General features: G+C 39.0%; 3 protein-coding genes across 3 annotated transcripts; 1 reads left to right on the top strand and 2 right to left on the bottom strand.

The window, feature by feature from the left end:
- Window positions 1-1,098: 1,098 nt before the first annotated feature.
- Window positions 1,099-1,958, bottom strand: LOC103442289 (zinc finger AN1 domain-containing stress-associated protein 12-like). Its single transcript, XM_008381068.4, has one exon. It carries the CDS (start codon window positions 1,825-1,827, stop codon window positions 1,246-1,248), a length of 582 nt encoding a protein of 193 aa, XP_008379290.2. The 5' UTR covers window positions 1,828-1,958; the 3' UTR covers window positions 1,099-1,245.
- A 4,152-nt stretch (window positions 1,959-6,110) lies between these two features.
- On the top strand, window positions 6,111-9,192 carry LOC103442291 (U-box domain-containing protein 40-like). The gene is made up of 2 exons (XM_008381069.4): window positions 6,111-8,573; window positions 8,993-9,192. The coding sequence occupies exon 1, from the start codon at window positions 6,807-6,809 to the stop codon at window positions 8,496-8,498; it is 1,692 nt and encodes a 563-aa protein (XP_008379291.3). The 5' UTR covers window positions 6,111-6,806; the 3' UTR covers window positions 8,499-8,573; window positions 8,993-9,192.
- Window positions 9,193-12,742: 3,550 nt separating this feature from the next.
- LOC103442292 (peroxidase 63-like) lies at window positions 12,743-14,432 on the bottom strand. The gene has a single exon (XM_008381070.3). It carries the CDS (start codon window positions 13,914-13,916, stop codon window positions 12,933-12,935), a length of 984 nt encoding a protein of 327 aa, XP_008379292.2. The 5' UTR covers window positions 13,917-14,432; the 3' UTR covers window positions 12,743-12,932.
- Between the last annotated feature and the right edge of the window lie 3,271 nt (window positions 14,433-17,703).

The following is a 17,703-nucleotide window of genomic DNA, read 5'->3' as shown; positions in this document are numbered from 1 at the left end:
CTCAACAATGATTAAAGGGAGCACTATTTTGGTTAATATTTGAACATTGGGCTTAAGTAAAAGAAAGTCCAAGGATGCCAATTAAAAGGGGACTTACCCGAAGCCCAGCATTAAACCCATAAGCAAATTAAGGCTTTCTCAGCCAAGAGACATAAGCCACGTGCACGTGTCTATAAGTGAAGTGACAAGTGATGAAGATTAACCTACTATTAGCCAAAGAACATTTTTCATTTGCATTGCAAGTAAGAAAGTTGACAACTCACTACCCTCCAAGTCTTTTGGGCAAGAGCAAAAGTTACAGCAGTCGGGCTACATTGCTTATAAAAGGAAGAAGAGACAACGGGGGCAAGGACACTCAAACAAATAATCAAATCAACTTACTCAAATCAGCTCATCAATCTCCTTGTAGACATTTAGCTTTAGCCAAGCATCCTTTGCTTTCCTTCTTTATTAGCTCTGCTGCTCACTAGTAGTATCAATCTCATTTGTAGTTTTATTTACAACCCTCAAAGTCATTCCCCAAACCACCAGAAATTGCTACAAGACGAGAGCAACTTGCCCGATCCCTCGCGAACAAGCTCAAACCTTGTATTTGGCATCCCTTTGTACTTAAAATGCTTTGTACTTTAAATAAATACATTTCTGTACAATTCATTTCTAGTCATTTAATTTCCTCAGTCATTCGTACTTTCAGCAACCTTGTCATTTAGTTGTTACAGTTCTCCATATAAGTAAAGTCCTTATCTTTAAGGCAAAAAAAGAACCTTGATTTGAGCCACTCTCACTCAATGGCACAATCTCTTGATTAGAAGTCAAACTTAAGCGCAACCTCAATCATTCAAAACTCATCTACTAGCGGTTGCGAGGGGTTGATTAGGTTGAATAACTTCGATAGGGCTTGTGCGGTTGTATTTTATATACAAAATTTAATCTTTAGTTATTTGTTCATTGCACATCAGTTTCTCGTTTTGTAGGTGTACTTTTGTACATAAAATACTCGTAACACTGTGATTTGCATGTACATAAAATACTCGTAACACTGTGATTTGCAGTTACAGAGGATTACTCCAACGTTCTTTAATGTACTACAATTGGATCAAAGTATGAATCGTAATTTGTAGATTAATGATGAAGGGTCTTAAAATCTTGACCAGTTAAAAGAATTACAACGAAACGACGCTGTTTCGAAGAAACATGAAACTGCGGAATGATAAACAAACCCAGCAGAAGCATATGAACAATCTCTCAATACGCTCGAACAGATGGCCCACTCGAAGCAGAAGACTTGGAATCCCGCTCACTCTTCCCGCATTCTTTCCCTTTCCTCGAAGCAAAAGCAGCCATGAACCTGTCGTTCCAGCTGACGCCATTACCCGCCAGCAACGACGGCTGAGCTGCCGTTTGCTTCCTGCAAACATGGTCGGCCGGGAACCGGTGCTTGAGGCAGACCTTGATCTGGCAGGTTTTGCAGGTGCTGGTATTAGAAAAGGTGAGAGTCTCCTTGCACCGGCGAACGGGACAGGTGGGCTTCTTCTTGTTTTTGGGGTCGCAATTCCCGGACTTGGCGTGCTTCTGCAACAGCAATTTGTGGTCTTGTTCGCCGTCGCAGCCTGTGGTTTCTACGGAGGCGGAGCAGATTTCGCAAACCACCACCTTTCTGCTGTTGTGGTCCGATTTGGGGCACTCGTGGGACTTGTAAGACCGATGCTCAACGCAGAAAACCTTACGGCAACCGTCGCATTGGAAGGGGAGGAAATCGAGTTGGTGGCAATCGGAGAGCTGGCAGTGTCGACCCAAATCCGGAAAAGCTTCTGTTCCTCCCATCATCCTGATCGTAATTTGATTTTTCAGTTTGTTAAATTTTGAAAAGAAACACAATTCGTAAGCAAAAGGGGGGAATTTAAATTTTATTTATAGAGGGAGAGGGGTCGGTTCAGGGGTTGGCTTGCGGGAAAAGCTAAAGCCAAAAGCCAGGTTTGACTCGGATTCCACACGGTGTCGCACGATGCTCCTTCCTTCGCTCCTACAATTTGTAGTTTGTACGCGTCATCGCAAACGCTGACACGGAACGAAAGGACCCACGCCACCCACCTGTTGGAGTTGGACCATCCTTGCAAAAGGGTGAGGATTCTCCCCCGGATCATTTTTGTAAAGATTTCGAAAATTTTTAAATTACATTTGTTCATTATATATTGTGCGATCAGAAATCATTGTAAATTTTTTTTATCTAAATTGAAAATACACAGTACTTGACAAAAATTGACTGTACAATTTACGATGAACGGAATCCTTACAAAGAGGATTAGGACATACATCCCCCCAACGTATTTTTCGATCAATTCACTTCAGCTCTCCAACTCATCGTGAAATGTTGTTCGATGATCAAGATGTCTAGTAAACTATTTAAAAATTATATGAGCAAAAAATTAATTAAATCTTGTAACGGTTATCTAATAAATAGACAAGCTAATTAGTATTATGGTTTAGTGGTATTCCCTCCTCACTTGTAAAGTGAGAGGTCGATTTTCGCCAAAGACGAATTTGAACCATATTATAGCTAGCTCATTATAAAACTTAACATAATCCCCTGCCTCGTTAGTGTTGATAATATCGTTTTGTTTATGAGTATGACTCAATAGAATTTGATCAATCCTTTTTTAGGTCGTTAAGGTGGAGAATTGAACTAAGAATTCTCTTTCTTTATCATCAATCGAATCACTGTTCGAGACCTCAGATTCTATTTTATCATCAATCCAATCACCGTTCACGTTTTTTCTTTTTGTTACCAATGAATGGATCTCTTTACCACAAACTATGTTTCGCACTTAAACACTTAAATTTAACAGCATTCATCGAACGATTAAACGAGTTCTAATTTCGTTGATTCTTTGCAGACTTGGCCTTCAAAGGGTGATGTCATAAGTAAATGGTTCCAAACATCGGACTTGGATCCTGTCCTAAGCCCAAGGAGAGGATCCTCCTAACCAAAGAACTTGGATCGTTGGATGAAAATTCAACGGATATAATTATTATAACTTTAAAGAGACCCCCTATTTATACCCGTTGGATGAAATCCTACGGCCCAAATCATTTGGTCAGGAGGATCCTCTCCTTGGGCTCAAGAGAGGATCCAAGTCCCCAAACATCAAAGTAACGATGCATAATGAGAATGGAAGCGAAGAAAGTTCGAGTGAGAAAGTTACTAGATGGGTATGGGCCCAAAAAAGTTACTGGACCTGAGCTACCATCCACTTCGCAGCCCACCAATAAGTGATTCTCTTTGTTTTGATGCCCAAATCAAACTAGAATCCATGACATCGCTTTAACCCAGCCAAGTCCTCGGCGTTTTAGCCCACTATGAAATAGCACTTGTCAAAGCGGAGCAAACGTGCTTTTTCCCTTTTTGTTTACAAATTGCTTCTGAGAATCCAATTCCCTGCGCCCCACAAATTTACATCCGAACTACCCTTAACCTATACTCTTTTTATTGCTTAAAACTCATTGCAGGGATATATCCTTAATAAGGGAAAATACTTCTCTATCCCTGTGTCAATTTTCATTCCCCTCTCTATCGGTATCTTACTATAATTGATCTCGTCACGTAAGAAGAAAGGCAGGAAAGGAACGAGACGGGGGTAGAGAAGTTCCTCTCCATCAAAGTTGAAAACATGTACGTGAAGGATTAGACAAAAACTAAAAACCAAAGCGCTTTTTACCATGCAGGTGGTGACCTGACCTACCTAAGCCTATGGCTATGATTGTATGAACCAAAAGAGCAAAAGCCATGCAGCACTAGAGATTATATAAGCAAACAAAAAGGTTGGTGCCAAATTGTAAAGTTGGAACAAAACACTCTTTCCTTTCCTTTCATAAAGCTTAAATCACATCAACGTTCTCTAATTCGATGGGCACATATAATATATCATATTAACATCAAAAGAGGACGAAAGAACCAAAATTCTTCATGTCCAAATCCAACTTAAGAATGGTTTGGTATTACTGTGTTTTGAAAGAAAAAAACTGATTATATGCTGTGAGAATAAGCTCATTTTTGTTGCTTCTCTTTTTCAGCTTTTTTTTCATCCTAAATTGTGAAAATAAGTTATTTTTAAGTGTTTACCAAACACCTTTTTGAGCTCAACTTTTTTTATACCCACTTTTATAAAAGCACCTCAATACCAAATCAGTACTTAATATAATGTAAGATATTAGATTAGTGTATATTGGCAGTGCCACCAAGATATGCTGCTCTATAATGGGATGTTAATGGAAAGATTATTAGAGCAAAAGAACCGATTAGGAGAGATTTTTTAGCGTGCCGGAAACACGTACGGTTTGGTACATCAAGTGTTATAATACAAATAGTTGGATACTTGAAAAAAAAATTCAACCACTTAAATTACGACACTTGACATACCAAGCAGTGATCCCGAAAAATTTCTCCACGGATAGAACTTGCCCTGGAGAGATTTTTCCTTGTGCCAGGAACATTTGTTAGTACACTAAGTCTGATGATACAAGTGGTTGAGTACTTGAAGTAAAATTTAACAACTTGTATTATAATACTTGATGTATCAGACCATATTCCCGACACACTGAAAAAGTTATCCCTGTGTGAAATGGTGGGTTCTGATTAAAGCATGCAATCATGCATCCTTGTTGGGTGCCAGGGAAAACCACAGCTCAAAATCTTCATTTTCTTCAGCTTTTTTTGTTTCAGGTTTTGTCATTGTATATAAATTAGCATTCCCTACGTGAAAAGTGCATGTAATTTAGAAATGCAACCAAAGCATTTGGTCTGAAAATAACCTCGAAAGATAGGGCATTACTCTCCGAAATACGCCAAGTAATTAAGAAGATAATTAATCTTTCTTATATGTTTCAGAAGAAAACCATTTTGGAAGCAAAACAACATTCATAAAATAATACATATGTATTTAAATAAAAACATGCAACTTCCAATCTTAATCAGACTAAGAAGGTGGGCAACAACCAAATCACGGGTCTAAATCTGATCTCCCCATGCAAACATGAAAGCTGTGTTCAACCGATAGAAATGGAAAGATTACCTCTCTTAACTAATTACAATTATTAACATAAACTAATCCCAAATCTTTGAAATTAATTAAGCACTTGGCTTAGATCTAATCATCTAACAAAGGGAAAGGGAAAGGGGAAAAAACACTAATTTATCATCTAACAAAGGGAAAGGGATAAAGAAAAAAAAACTAATTTATCAGACAGATTTTTTAGTGTACAAAAAATGAGTACATACGTCATATACACTATACAAGTAGAGGGACACTTAAAAAATAAAAAAAATAAAAAAATTTCTCACTTGTATAATAATATATGGTGTACAGTATACTGCCCCGTGTTCTGGCGCATTTGAAAAATCTTCATTTATGTGAAGGATGGGTGGTCCATCATCCTTGTATTGAGTAGAAAAAGGGTATAAACCACGCTTTGGTAAAGAAGAAAGAGATATATTAATATTATCCAGCCTAGAACGCTGGTAAAGAAACTGCGTATTTTTATGGCTACACAAACTTAACTATTAAGTATATACAAATAATGATGAAAGTGGAGCTCTTCTTCTCCGTCTCCATGCAAAGTAAGGAGGAGAGAGTACCTTTTTCCTTCAAACTTTCTCAGTGGTGGGATCAAACGGCTGTAACAGCATGTATTTGTCTGCAGAAGTGGGCAATGAGATGGATGGTCCAGATATTTCCACATCAACCATTCTCTTAGCTTATGTTGATTCACGGATTAACATCTGTTTGGAGGAGCGTTCTTGGTACTTACCGGTGTACATGCTATCAATATCTCTTTCGTCACATAATAAAAAAAACACAAGGTAAAAGCGATTAAGTTAGATAATGATAAGACGATATACCCTCGTTTACGTGTTAGAATCCATCATGTTTAGAATCACTTGTTTTACACTGTCCTTTGCTTTCTAGTATAATTTAGCCTAAGGAAGGTGTTTTAGCTTTTAGACTTTCCTTGCAATAAAATTTGATGGGTGGAATATTGGGTTGGCTTGTGACAGACTAGGGTTGGTACTTAATCAAAGAATAAGCTCCAAGGATATATATATTCTTCCCCCACAGTTTTTCTTTATTTATAAAATTTTAAGAAATTAGTCAAAAAGTTTGACCGTTAATCTTTGTGTTTGAAACTCAAGAACCAAGAGATTCAAACCATTTATTCTAAAGTCTGCGACCTCTATTAACTCATTTTATTGACGCACCTCACACAAATTAAGGTCTAAATCTTTTTTTCTAAGGGCCCGAATCCCCTAGTACTTAAACTCCGAAAACAGAAATACAGAGAGGGTGTCGATTCATTAACCACTCGTGAGAAGCTCGAGGGAAGCACACTCTACAAGGGAAATGAGTTACTTACAACACAAGCGAAGCCACAGGAGAAAAACCAGAGATTGTGTTGCTGATATAGCTCCAGCATTTGTTTTGTGATTCGGGCTATTTTCTCCAAACCAGAGGAATCGGAATCCCATTCCTTTTCCCAGTCTCCTCCATCAGACAAACAAACAACACCAACCATCCTCTCTCTCCCTCTCCCTCTCCCGCCGTATCCCCACCAAACTCTACCCTCAAGCAAGCCCCATATCTCTGCTAATCCAAATTATCCAAAACATAATCCCATCGGATTAGGCCTCTCAAACTCGCTTAAATTTGAATTAAGGATCATGGGGTTTAGGCATAATCCTTACTTAAGCTTAAAGCTCGGAACTTTCACTCCCATAATACAGAGTTGAAGAAAGTAGCTTACTTTTTTCAGGTATGGAGTTTCAGGAAGCTATGTTGAAGCTGATGGTCCATAAATCAAAAGAGAACGAATGGGCTTTCGCCACGCCGGAAAGAGCGGCGGAGATGAGCAGTGCAAGCCCAAGTCCCCGGCGGAAATGGAAGCTTTTTCAGAGGTCGTCGTCGGCAATTCCGTCGAAAACTTCAAAGCCGCAAGCTCCCAAAGAGTTCCTCTGTCCAATCTCCGGCTCTCTGATGGCGGACCCGGTCATCGTCTCCTCCGGCCACACCTTCGAGCGCGCCTGCATCCAGGCCTGCAAGTCCCTCAGCTTCACTTCCGCTCTCCCGGACTCTCCGCCGCCCGATTTCTCCTCCGTAATCTCCAACCTCGCTCTCAAATCTGCCATTCTCAGTTGGTGCCGGAAGTCCTCGGTCGATCCTCCCAAGCCCCTCGATGTCGCCTCCGCCGAGAAGCTCGTCCGCGCCTCCATTGCTTCCCGGAACGAAACCAACCCCCAAAACGTCGTAGTTTCGGAGAATCAGTTGCTGATCAACGGTGTTAAGGATACCCCTACTGTGAATTTCATTCACGCGGCCACCGACCTGACGCGGCGCTCGAGTCACTTCCCCTCAAGCTCCGATGAATCGGTCACCGCGGCTCCGCCTCTCCCGTTCTCAACTCAGCCGAGTTGCTACTCATCTCCGTCGTCTTCCTTCTCCGAAAACGAAATCCTAACCGTTAACGGCAACAGTAATCCGTCCCGCTCTGTAGAAGAAGACGAAATCTCGATCAAGCTCAGAAGCTGCCACGTGTTCGAAATCGAGGAGGCCCTGGCTTCGCTGAGGAAGATCACGCGGACCAGAGAGGACGCCCGGGCCCGACTCTGCACCCCGCGGTTGCTCTCCGGCCTCCGCCCTCTGATTATATCCAGGTACACAGCCGTTCAGGTGGACTCCGTCGCAGCGTTGGTCAATCTATCGCTGGAAAAGTCAAACAAGATTAAGATCGTACGGTCAGGAGTCCTCCCTCCTCTGATCGACGTGCTCAAGGCAGGATCCCGTGAGGCGCAGGAACACGCTTCCGGTGCGTTCTTCAGCTTGGCACTTGATGACGACTGCAAGACCGCGATTGGCGCATTGGGCGCTTTGCCGCCTTTGCTGCACTTACTCCGGTCCGAGAGCGAGCGGACTCGGCATGACTCGGCACTCGCATTGTACCACCTCTCACTAGTTCAGAGCAACCGGTCCAAGTTGGTTAAGCTCGGGTCGGTTCCGGTCCTGTTGAGAATGGTAAAGTCTGGCCACATGACGGGTCGGGTATTGCTCATATTGTGTAATTTGAGTTTGTGTGCGGACGGGCGGGCCGCATTGTTGGATTCGGGTGGGGTGGAGTGTTTGGTGAGTGTGTTAAGGGGAAACGAGTTTGACTCGAAGGCGACTCAAGAGAGTTGTGTGGCCACATTGTATGGGCTGAGTTACGGCGGTTTGAGGTTCAAAGGGTTGGCGAAGACGGCGGGCGTGGTGGGGGTGTTGAGAGAGGTGGAGAAAAAGGGAAGCGAACGGGCGAGGGAGAAAGCGAGGAGAATGTTGGAGATGATGAGAGGGAAAGAGAAGGAAGAAGAAGAAGTGGATTGGGAGGAATTGCTCGACTCGGGGTTTGGGAGTCGAACTCGGTGTCAAACCGGTGGTGGGTTAGGCGGGTTGAGTGCCAACTCATCTGAATTTTGAGTACATAATTTGGCAGTTTTTTGGATAAAAGTTTTTCGGCATTATAGTTTTTGGAGTGCTTTCAATTTAGTTCATGTGCTCTCAATTTAAACAAGAACAATACTTGGCTATTCAAATATGAGTGGGAACTTCTACTCAAAATTCTTAGTATTTTAATCATAAAGCTTTGTATTTATGATCAAAACTGTTTATACTATGAATCACACTATAAAGATCGCAAAAAAAAAAAAGAATAAAACTAAGGTCGTTTAGTCAATCTATTGTAGCAAATGCATAAATGGTTCATAATGCTTTTACCAATACCGTTCATTTATTTTTAAAAAATTTGATGATTAAACGACCTTAGTTTTAATTGATTTTTTACAAAGGCGATTTTTATAGGATAATTTATAATATGAATGGTTCTAATCATAAACACAAAATTCTATAAATTGATAGCAAACAATTTTGAAATTTTTTGAGTATGAGCTCCTACTCATCTTTGAGTAACCAAGTATTGTTCTTTGAAGAATATCAATCGCATAGTTTAATAGTTTTAAAATTATAACAAAAGCATAATGAAGTCTCATTTTCTTCACAAATTTGAAAGTTGTTAGGAGGTTCTATATTTAAAATATCGTTCGACGTTAAGAAGAGAGATGTTGAGTACCATTTTTATTGTGTACAATTACTTTATGTTTTTGGATTTTGATTGTAGAGGTGTGCGACTTCACATTATGTGGTTTGTGATGCAGGGCTTGAACTTGTGACATTTTCGACTTTAAGTATGTGGGTTGACATAACTTACATATAAAAGTATATGACGTGACAAGAGTTATGTTCTTTTATTAATCTTTAAAGAGTACCTTGTTAGTGAAATAGTGAATTACTTTTTACTAAATCACGAACAAGAGAGAACGAACGTTCAACCAAGCGTAACCCGAACAAAGCATAATTGTAAAGTTATGGGTTGCCGGACTAAAGAGTCCAGTCCAGGTTAATATTAGACAAGCCCGATGGCCAATCCGGACCACCATAGTCCCTGGGCCATCTTTACCATCCAACCAAGCCTCACATCTTCTTAGTAGTAGTGGGCCCAATCTTCAGCTTAGCTTTGGATGCCGCATCTGTAGTCAACTTTCGTTGGATTTCGAGTTTCAACATCCAATGATATTCTGTTAAAAAAAAAAAATATGATATTCACACATCCCTTTTTACTTCTTTCATATTTTTTTAATTTTTGACCGTTAGATCGGATGAATTGAAGAAGATCAAAGGACAAAAATTAACAAGAGGTGTAGGAAAACTAAAAAGGGATGTGTGGATAGCACACCCCTAAAACAATTGCATTTAAAATGATATTTGATGGGGACAAGGATCCTCTCTTGATCTTCTTTGTGGAAATCTGAAGGATTAATTAATCGAATTCATTAATTGTATATTGTACGGTTAACTTTTGTCAGGTATTATTTATATTTAATTTAAATAATTTTTAATCGCAAAATGTATGATAAACGAACATAATTAATTGATTATTTGAATCCTCACAAATAAAACCTGAATAGGATCCTTTATTCCATTTGATGGAGCCCATGCTGAAAATAGTCATTGACTTCAATTGGATTGAAGCAAACTAGCTGTGATACAACGATCGAAGAAGAAAATTAAGGTTTCATCATAAAATTAAAGGAAAACTAATGAAAATGGCTTGAAAACTTTGAGTTTTAATGATAAGGACAAAATAAAGGGTAAAGTGAATAGTATTAGGATTGACTTTTTAGTGTAAAAATGTGGTTTTTCGTTAAAGTGAACAGTACCGGGTGCTTTTCGTTAAAGTTCCCTAAAATTAATTGATAATATGAAAAGTAGACAATTTTTTCTAAAGTAAACTGTCATTTAACCCTCTAAACTATCAGTGTCAATTTTCTGCTTGAACTATTTTTTCAGCCAAGTGACCCCTAAACTATGTTTAAGTGGTCGATTTGCCCCCATCAGTTAAGTTTTTTGAGTTCCATCCAAATTGCCTTCAAAATTAAAGGCAAATATGTCATTTCAAAGGGTAGGATAACTGCCCATCATCAAATCTCATCTCAGTCCGCCTACACTTCCATCGCCCTCCGTCCACCTCCTGCCGCATCACCCGCCCCGTCCCCACCCCCCCCCCCCCCCCCCCACGCCCCCAATAAAAAACGCCCATCATGAAATCTCAGGCGCTGTCATGAATCCATGAAAGCGAACAGGGAAAGAAAGTATATCAGAGAGAGAGAGAGAGAGAGAGAGAATTAAGCTGGGTGGGGTGTCGGGCAAAATGCGAAGGGAAAGGTTGCTAGCAGGGAATGGGATTTGGGGGTTGGGTTTTCTACTTTACTTTTTCTATTATTTTGAATGATTAAGTTTAGGGTTTGTATGTTTTTTTTTTATTTTTAATATTTGTTTTATATGTTTTCTTTGTAAAGATTTAGATAGAAAATGTAAAAAGGTGGTCATGTGCCAAGCACATGACACTTTCTAACAAAAAATTAGATGGAGTTAAAGATATTTAACGTCAGGCGGTGAATTGACCACTTTAACATAGTTTAGGGGGTCAATAGGCTGAAAAAATATTTCAAGGGGAATTGACACTCACGTGATAGTTTAGGGGGATTAAATAACAATTTACCTTTCTAAGTCTTTGTATAGTTTGGTCCCTCCCTGATGTGGGATTTTTTATCCTCACATTGTCGCAAACCCTTTCAAGTGCGACAAATTTTTAAGCCAAACATGTGGACAATCAAAAGTAAGTGATGTAGAACATGTGTGGCCGTTAGACTTCACACGTGTGTCAACCTGCTCTGATATCATAAAAAAGTCAAGATTCTACTTTAAAATCAATTGGTAATATGAAAAATAGCTTAACTTACTTATAAGTCATCAAATGTTCATTCTTTTATCAATATGAGATTAATTCCGAACATTTTTAAATGTTATTTGTGCCCAAGATATCAATAAATGAGATTTGAATTTCATCCGGATTCAAATTGAAGGGATTTTAGGGATCCTCATATTTTAATCATTCATCATAAATAGTGCGATAAAAAATCATTTGAATTTTATTATTTAAAATTAAACATAAATAGTAACTAATAAAAACTGATCGCACGATATACGATTAACGATTAAAATATGAAGATTTCTAGAATTTCCGGAAAAAAAATCTGGAGAGTACCCTCTTCCGCATGATTGAGAACAAGGCTTCTCGGAAGAACAATCATTATATTATTCATATAATAATCAGACCCCACATGACCGACAGTCAGATCCTTCTCCTCGGCCCCCCTCCTCGACATGAGAAGCTGTTTTCCCAAATTTAAAATCCGAGTTTTGGCACATAAATTACTCAATGCACATGCAAATTTGCATACGGACCATTTTAAATCAATTTCTTCTTGTTTTAGAGAACATCTAAACTAAATAAATAAATTCTCGAATAAGACGTAAAGAATAGACAAAATTCAATTAATTTGTTCATCTTTAAATTATAATATTTTTTAAAAAAATTTAACAAAAAACTCTTAAGTACTGTTTATTTTAACGAAAAATCACATTTTTTCACTAAAAAATTAATCATGGTATTATTTATTTTATTCTTTATTATGTCTTTATCGTTAAAACTCAAAGTTTTAAACCATTTTCATTAGTTTTCCTTATTTTTAATGAGAGCTGTAGTGTTAGTTAATTAGTTAATTGTATTCACCTATGCCATTTGCTGCCATCGTGTTTCCACAAACACTCTCCCCTAAACCAAATCCCCAAGTAATTACAGACTTGATGTAGCTAAATTAGCTAGAACATTGTGTTATTTCTCTGTATCTACGATTTCCTAGAGCTGATTGACACGGGTTCTAAGCAATATAGGGTCGGGTGTGACGAAAATAAAAAGCGATATCATGCTTATATAAAAGGTGCTAATGAATAACTTAGTTGAAATGTCCGTGCTGAAGCTTTTCTCTTCTTCACACATAAGTTTGAAAGTCACTCTGGTAATTTACATTATATGAACATATATCAATTGAATAAAACAAATCTATAGGTAATCAAGTTACAGCATTTCCCCATTACCTTAATTAAACCACACAATTTCCAAAACCAAGTCATTCAAACATGGGCACTAGTGTACAATGCGAGGATCTACCATAAAACCAACACTACTGAAGAAAATTGGACGCAAGTTTTTGTTTACAGAATTCACAAAAAAAAATGTATATTTAAGCTCAACAAATATGAAATATCCCCTTAACAAAAATAAATAAATAAACATGTATACAGATTATATTTCTTCTCACAAATATTGGATCTCACCACAAAATGCACTTAAAAAAGCACCCAAAAAAAAACAAAGAAATTAAAACAAAGTATTTTTTTTTCCTTTTCAAATTATTTAAATGTGAATCGTAAATTAATTAATTAATTAATTAATTAATAATTAGACTTGTCGCATCTGTGCCTAATCTCTCCCCGCCTTCCGGTTTGAATCCCTAACACGCCGAGCTTCTCCATCGCCTTGGCAAAATCCCCAAAGAAGCGGTTCTGGTCGTTGGCGTACAGCTCCACAAACGGCCGCGTCCTTGCGTCGTCAAACAGCGCGTGGTCCGATTTCAAAACCCCCAACCCCTTTGGCAAGTTCTGGAAGTAGACATTGTCGAATTTGTTCGGCGTCATAACGTCGTTAAATACGGAGAGAGTTGGGTTTTTCTTGAAATCCGCGCATGCCTGCTGCAACCCGGACGCGAATCTCGGGTTGTAACTCGGGTCGGACTGCGCCGACTTGCTGTAGTTGTAGATCGCCGAGCTGAACTCGCTGCAGTGGGAGAACCCGATGGTGTGGGCCCCGCTGAGGGCGACCATTTCCTGGACGGAGAAGCCCCTGGACCCGAAAACCTGGATGAGCTGGGAGACGGACATGGCGGGGCGGGGGAGGTTGCCTTCGACGGCGGAGGCTTTGGAGAAGCGGCCGTCGCGGCGGCCGAGGGGGACGTTGTAGAAGGGCCCCCCCATCATGGTGACGAGATTGCGGGTGGCGACGGCGAGGATGTCGGCGCAGGAGACGGTGTTGGGGCAGGCGAGCTCGAGGGCGGTCTTGGCGCGGACGACGACGTCGAAGGCGTCGCCGGGGAGGGAGAGGTTGATGTCGGCGTCGCGCTCGGCCTTGTTGAAGGGGGTGGAGGAGAGGAGGATGGAGGCGTCGCAGCCGTTGGCGAGGCAGTCGTGGAAGAAGAGGCGGAGAGTGGCGGCGGCGGTGGTGGGATTCATGATCTGCTTATTGGTGACGGTGTCTTGGACGATTTGGGCGAATCTCGGGCACGATTTTTGGTAGTAGTTGGTGTAGAGTCGGGATTCGGCGGCAGGGAGAGTGGTGAGAGCTAGTAGAGATGTGAGGAGGACAATGAGGAATGCCGCCATGCTTAGCTTCTCTCTGCGGCTGCTGCTGCTGCTTCTGCAACTGCTTCAGCTGGCGGGCGGTAGCTCGAAGGAAGAAATGAGCTTTTTGGAAGCTCAGTGGAGGAGGAAGACAGAGGGAGAGAGAGAAATAGAGAGAGAGGCCTCGCAGTAGATGAGATGGATTTACCGGGGGGAGATAGAGTGGGGAAGGGAGTGACCACGCGGCACTCTATCCACCGTCAATTACGGGAATCGTGCTTAGGAATAATGGACGGCGCACTTAAATTTTGGGTTGAACTTCGGATCAAGGCATTTGGAATGACGGAAATGCCCCTATTTTATGGACTGAGTGAGGCCGACTGTTCTGCCCTTCAATAGTATGATGGCTGTGACATTGTTTAAAGTCAATTATACGTTGACCGTGCCTAGCAATGTAGGCGTGACTTGTAATTAAGTAAAGTATTAAATTAGTTGTATAATTGTTAAGTAAAGTATTAAATTAGTTGTATAATTGACGAGTTAAGTGGATGAGTAATTCATTATCACATTATGTTATGATTCAATTAATCACGCCTAAACCTTGAAGTTATCTAATCGTATAAAAAGCCTATTATGCATTGCAATGTGAACAAATTAAATTTCAAGTATTATCACATGATTATGTTATATACACACTTATTTTTACTTTTCACACACCTTTATCAATTTTCAGTTGTCGGATCAAATGAATTGAAAAAAATCAATAGCCAAAACTTAATCAGGATGTGTGAGAGGTAAAAATAAGTGTGAATATTACTATTTGTGTCAAGATGCATTTTGAGTGTAGCTAACTGTTCCTTAAACTTGAGAGTAACAAGTATTTTTTAAGTTTGAATGTCACATTGTCACGCAATATAATTACGTCACTTTTGGTCTAACACATGTCTATACTCTATTTTATGACTATCGAGCTTATGAGAGGAGGCGATATGAGATGTCAATATTTCATTTATTATTATGATACACTTATAAATAAACACTATTTGGTTATGAGTAGAGGTGACAAATCAACTTATTAGGTTGTTAATGAGTACCATTTAAGACCCATTTAATTTGATATCACCAAATTATAGAGGTGAGATTGGTAGTGGTAATAATAATGTAAGGTAAAATCAAACTATATGAGTCTTAATGGGTACCCATTAACAACCCAATTGGTTGATTTGTCACCTCCAGTTAAGGGTGTTGCTAACCCTATTTTACCTTTCACACACATCTATTAATTTTAATTATCGAATCGAAAGATTTGAAGATGATCAAAGGATATAAATTAACAACGGATGTGTGAGACTTAAAAAAAGATGTATGGACAACATCACTGTTTGGTTAATCTGAGTATTAAACCGACCGCACCTCCATCCCCCTCAACAAGGTCGAGCAAGACGCCAATATCAACCTCTCCCTCCCTTAGTGAGGACTTCCTTCCTCCGGTCTCATGCATCTCTGATTCGATAACACTAAATCTTTCTTTAAATCCGATTACCATTACTGGCAATGTGACAATCACATGCAAATTCTTCCAAAATCACCTAAACTGTGGTCCACTATGGGAATATTTCTCAGAGTTCGGTCATCAACGTACAGTTGTGGTTATCCTGCACATTTTTGTACACAGTACACACAACTTAGTTAAGAAAAACCCCCCAACTATTAGCAAGGGATTGTAGATATTAAATTGTCATTAAATGAAGGCTGAGATAATTAGGTGGATACTAGGGAGAAAGGTTAAAAGGTGCAACGTTGTATCTGGAGCGTATATTGTCCATCGCATGATGGATCATGCAGAGTTAAAACTAAACAGTGCGCTGAAAGCTCATCATTGTCTCCAATCCAACGGTCCAAAACCAACGTGGCTATTTTATCGGAAAAGAAATGGGCCCCGCTCCAATTTGGACTAGCGTTCCATTGAATCGTATAAATGGCGATGATCTAGTTGTATTTTCGAATCCATGAGCTAATTGTGTGTTGTACCCGACTTAAAAAAGGACGATCTCGAGTTAATTTTAGAGAGCAATTTATATATAACGGTTTTGTTGTCATGTAGCACATATTTGAATTCTATATGAATCCAAATTGTAGGGATCTTACGGATCTTCATATATTAGTTATTCATCGTGTATTATGTGGTCATAAATCATTTGACTTTTTTTATTTAAAATTAAACACAAATAGTAACTTATGAAAATTGACCGTACGATGTACAATGAACGGCTATGATGTGGAGATCCCTAGGATCCCCGCAAAATGGATTCGGAGAGGATCCTCTTCCACGTAGCACCTTGATCAATTTAACTATACAATGTCACGTATTGAAAAATGTACACGTGTTATTGTTTGTTTGATTGGAACATTACAGTAGCTATAAATTCGTACCATATTGTTCAAAACTATTACAATAATTTAGAAAATGAGAAAGTTTCGAACACGGAACACATATAAGTAGAAACCTAACACTTCATTCACTAGGACATTAAATCACATACAAAAATTTAAACTTTTTCTCGATTTAGACGTGCTCCTCCTTGTTCATGCACACGTTAATGTATTTTGACCATATAAAGATCATAAGATTCGTTTGAAAACCAAAAATTGAAAGAAAAAAAAATCTGAAACCAATTTTAATTTATTTTTAATGGGCAGTTAAACTTATAAAGATTAAAAAGAAAGGACAATTACAGTAGGACCGGAAGAAACGAGAGTGGGAAAATGTTTGAATCAAAACATAAAGGTTTGTTGAAAATTATTGAGATTGATGAGAACTGCATTTGCATTTGCATGTGCATGTGGGTCCCATATCTACGCTGGGTTTTCTTCCTATGTTTATCAGAGATTTTTCAATATGATCGGTATACGCGATGGTACATTACGTGTTACTATACAAATAGTGGGATATGTGTGCTAAAATGTTAATAACTTAAAAAATAAAATTTCTACTTAAAACAAGTGGTGTACCATTTGTATTCTCATCCCAACTAAAAATTTCTCCATGTCTACACTCTACTTTCCTAATATTTGGCATGGCAAATTGACAGTGTCTATCTAAATCACTATCTCATCCAGGAAGGCTTTTAAGGGAAGGGCACCATATTAAACTTTAATAATTCGAATCGTGTATTTTTTAAGTTGCATTTTATCCTTGTAATTAAATATTAGTCAAATTAGAAATATTTGATGTATCTAATTGAGTTCAAAGAAACTGACGAGCGCTTTGTTCTAAGAAAACATCGGAATTTTAATCTAATAATTAAATAGGCAAATGGTTTCGGACTAATTGAATTTTTGCAAGAATGATCTATGAATTGAGATTTACAAAATAGACGATTAAGATCGTTAAAGTTCGATATGGAGTAGGTTCCAAAACTAATTCATATTTTTTGAAAAAAATGGAGATCCCTCCCTTAGGGTCTGCCTCATCCAGAGCATACATACATGTAGTTGTAAAATATATATGTAATGTGTCCCAAGCTGTACGCTCATTTCTTCGTTTCTTACGCGTCACATGACTACATTACATCAAACTAATTTACTAAGAGATGGACTTACCTATCTCGAGGTGTATACCATTTTGTTTCTTAATCACACGTTGCGTGCTATGTGAAAAAAGCATCAGAATTCAGAAGGTATAACACTATGGGATACGTAAGTATTTCTACATTAGCTTTGAATTCCAGTTCCACGCTTAGTCACTTGGCTAAAATATGTATTTACTAGATTAAGCTTGTGTACTTTATAAGTTCATATGAAGATTAATACAACGCAAACTACAACA

The sequence above is a fragment of the Malus domestica genome, chromosome 09 (genome assembly GCF_042453785.1).
Source record: "Malus domestica chromosome 09, GDT2T_hap1".
Classification (NCBI taxonomy): Eukaryota; Viridiplantae; Streptophyta; class Magnoliopsida; order Rosales; family Rosaceae; genus Malus; species Malus domestica.
The sequence above is the reverse complement of the archived record's forward strand: the minus strand, read 5'-3'. Positions and strand labels throughout refer to the sequence as shown.